At 24.7% G+C, this 3417-nt stretch overlaps 1 protein-coding gene across 1 annotated transcript; it reads left to right on the top strand.

Annotated features, from left to right (window-relative positions):
• The first annotated feature begins 291 nt into the window (after positions 1 to 291).
• Positions 292 to 2569, top strand: LOC113874436 (GDSL esterase/lipase At2g24560-like). Its single transcript, XM_027512658.1, has 3 exons — positions 292 to 906; positions 1588 to 1843; positions 2376 to 2569. Exons 1-3 carry the CDS (start codon positions 292 to 294, stop codon positions 2567 to 2569), a joined length of 1065 nt encoding a protein of 354 aa, XP_027368459.1.
• The last annotated feature ends 848 nt before the right edge of the window (positions 2570 to 3417 follow it).

Here is a 3417-nt window from a genome sequence, read left to right as displayed (position 1 = left end):
AATTGATTTTAAATTTTAAAATAATTTAAATATGATAAAAAATTTATAAATTTTTGTTTTATAATTATAATTATAATATTATATTACAATGTAATAATTATTTCTGTGTGATGCACGGTGACTTTACTAGTTATATAATCTATTGTTAGTATCTTTCTGACAAAATTAGGTGAAGACATAAATTTTTTTTTATATTAATTATAGTATACTACCGATAAAATAAATACAATATTTATATAAGTACGAAAGTCTTTATATTTTATCACACATCCGTAGAAGAAAGTTATAGCAATGAGATTCACTTTCCATTTGATCATGTTGATCCAGGTTTGTATAGTAGCTGTTGTTGCTACTAACAATAATATAACATCACCTATTTTCCCGTCCATTTTAGCATTTGGAGATTCAACAATGGACACAGGTAATAACAACTACATCAATACTTGGAATAAGGCAAATCATTTCCCTTACGGTAAGGATTTCCCTGGTCATGTGCCAACCGGTAGATTCTGTAATGGAAAAATAGTTATTGACTTCTTTGCCTCTAACTTGAACATCAAAGATTATATCCCTCCTTTTCTCGACCCAAACCTATCAAATGAAGAACTTTTAACTGGTGTTAACTTTGCATCTGCCGGATCGGGTTTTGATGAAGTGACTTCAACTGCATTCAGTGCTATATCAATGTTCAAGCAAATTGAATATTTCAAAGCTTATATAGCAAAGCTCAAGTACATTGTAGGAGAAAACGAAACAAAAGAGATACTTGAAAATGCTCTTATTACTATCAGTGTAGGATCTAATGACGTCATTTTCAATTTTTATGAAGTTCCTGTCAGAAGGTTGATGTTTAGCATGGATAAGTACCAAGATTATCTGCAAGATAGGCTTCAAATCTTCATTGAGGTAAACTTAAGTAATTTATTACTGTTTTAAAGCTGATAACCATTAAAAATGCTTGAAAATTTTCTTAGTGACTACAAAATAAATTAAAAGCTCAAATTTTCAGCTGCAAAGTCATTTCTCCTAATACTTTTATCCAAATTAAGGCACAAATTTATTTTTTATATCATTTTCTTTATCTCATGAAGAAAAAATAATACAATTAAAAAATTTAACAATTAAAGAAAATATGTTGCTATTATAAAATAGGAATCAGAACATAAAAAATAAAAATAATTTTAATTAAATTTTGCTGAAAAAAAACACATATATATAATGTTACATAGATTACTTTAGTTTTCTTATTTTACTTTTTATCGATAGCTACTTTATTTTTTCACATTAAATATCTATGAAAAAAATTCTTTACCGTGACATTACTACGACGGATAATTTCAGCCATTGAAATTCATAATTTTTTATTTAAAAATAATAAATATTAAAATCGGTGGTTGTGATACATTGACCGAACATTCCACTGCATAGGATTGAATTCTAAGGCAACAACGAATATTATTGCATGTTTGATAAATATATTTTTTAAAAAAATATGTTCAAATTTTTTTAAAAATTAATAAACAAATGATATTATTTTGTCAAAATAAATTAATTTAAATACACACTTATAATTGTGTAAAATTGTAGGTCCTATATGACCTTGGATGCCGGAAAATAGGTGTTGCTGGACTTCCTCCTATTGGTTGCATACCTATTCAAATAACATCAAAGTTTGGAAGGGGTCGGCAATGTGTAGAGAGTGAGAATTCAGATTCTGAATTATATAATCGAAAATTGATACAGAGATTATCTAAAATACAAGCTATGCTTCCCGGAAGCAGAATTGTTTATACAGACTTATATTACTCTACACTCGACCTTGTCAATCAACCTGAAAAATATGGTGAGCACATTTTGTAGTTATCTTTATATGTACTTATGTACCTTGCCTCAAACGTGATGATTAAATTTATCGCATTAACATTTTAGTTTATCTATTCTAAAAGGAGAAAATAGATAAAAGCGACAAAATAAAAATACATTTATTATGATTTTAAAATGAGTTAAATTATTTATAAAATATTTTAACTCAAATTATTAATGGATATACTTTTATTATTATTTTTATTTTACTTCCTTTTTTATTTTAAAATGTTAAATTATTAATATTTAGACTAAATTATTTGAAATTTTATGTTTGTTTTCTTTAAATATATTAAAAATATAAGCAAATATGTTTAAAAATTGTGAATCTGTTTCTTAGAAATATCTTATCCAGACTTTCTTTAGATTTGTTTTATCATCTTTTTTAGATTTGTTTTATATGTTCGTATGATCATAAGATAAATTATACTTATATGGAAGATAACAGAAAGAGAATAAGTTGTTTTCATATTTTTATTTTTATTTTCATTTGTTGGCAATTTATCAAATAGGTATCATGGTGACAAACGAAGGGTGTTGCGGGAGTGGCTTAATTGAAGTATCAGTAGTTTGTAATGAATTCACACCAGTATGCGATGACCCTTCAAAATATATATTTTGGGACAGTATCCATTTTAGTGAGGCGTCATACCTGTATCTTGCTAAGAACATAGAAAGACAAGTCCTGCCCCAGTTCCTATCTTAGTACTAGTGAAAACAAATTTATATGTGTGATATCTTTATGGGCACCTCAGTTATTTATGTAAGTTTTTTATGTAAGATGTAACAATGCGTGTTTTGTAAATTTAGATAAACTTCGTTAATGTATTTCTGGTCACACCTTTATAACTTACTTGTTAGTAACTCTTGCTTCATTTCCTTGCAGATTTGAGTGTATTTTTTATCTGCAAATTTCTGGATATCAAATAGAATCTGATATCATAAGGATGGCTATGTATAAAGATTAAAGTTTGATTTTATTTTTAAATTTTAAATTTTATTTATTTTTTAAAAATGAAAAAAATATATTTGAAAATATATAATTGAGTTTGACATGTTTTGATTTATGTTCTTTTATATTTTTTGATGTAATAAAGAAATTAAAGTAAAACTTTATTGAAAGGTATTGTAAAGAAATTGAAAGTAAATTTTTTTAGAGAAGCGCTAAAAAGAAAAATAAAACTTTTGAAGATGTTAAAATGATATAGAGTATAATATTTTTTTTATTTTTTTTATAAAAAATAGGATAAAAATTTTAATTTTATGATTACATAGTATGTAAATGATGAAATAATCTTTTCATTACTATCATCAATTATTATATGAATTTAAAATTTATTTTATTGTTAAAATAGGCAAATTTTAAAAATATTTAAACATTTTTTAGAATTAAATTGAAAGATAATTTACACTGCACATAATACTTAGATATAATAGTTAAGTTAATACTCTTACGATTTTATGATTTTATAATATTATGCACGTAACAAAGTAATTTATATACCATTATTATATATTATTATTTCTATCAGTATTTTAAAAATAAAAAAACGT

The sequence above is a fragment of the Abrus precatorius genome, unplaced genomic scaffold (assembly GCF_003935025.1).
Source record: "Abrus precatorius isolate BTA unplaced genomic scaffold, Abrus_2018 Scaffold8, whole genome shotgun sequence".
NCBI lineage: Eukaryota > Viridiplantae > Streptophyta > Magnoliopsida > Fabales > Fabaceae > Abrus > Abrus precatorius.
The sequence above is the reverse complement of the archived record's forward strand: the minus strand, read 5'-3'. Positions and strand labels throughout refer to the sequence as shown.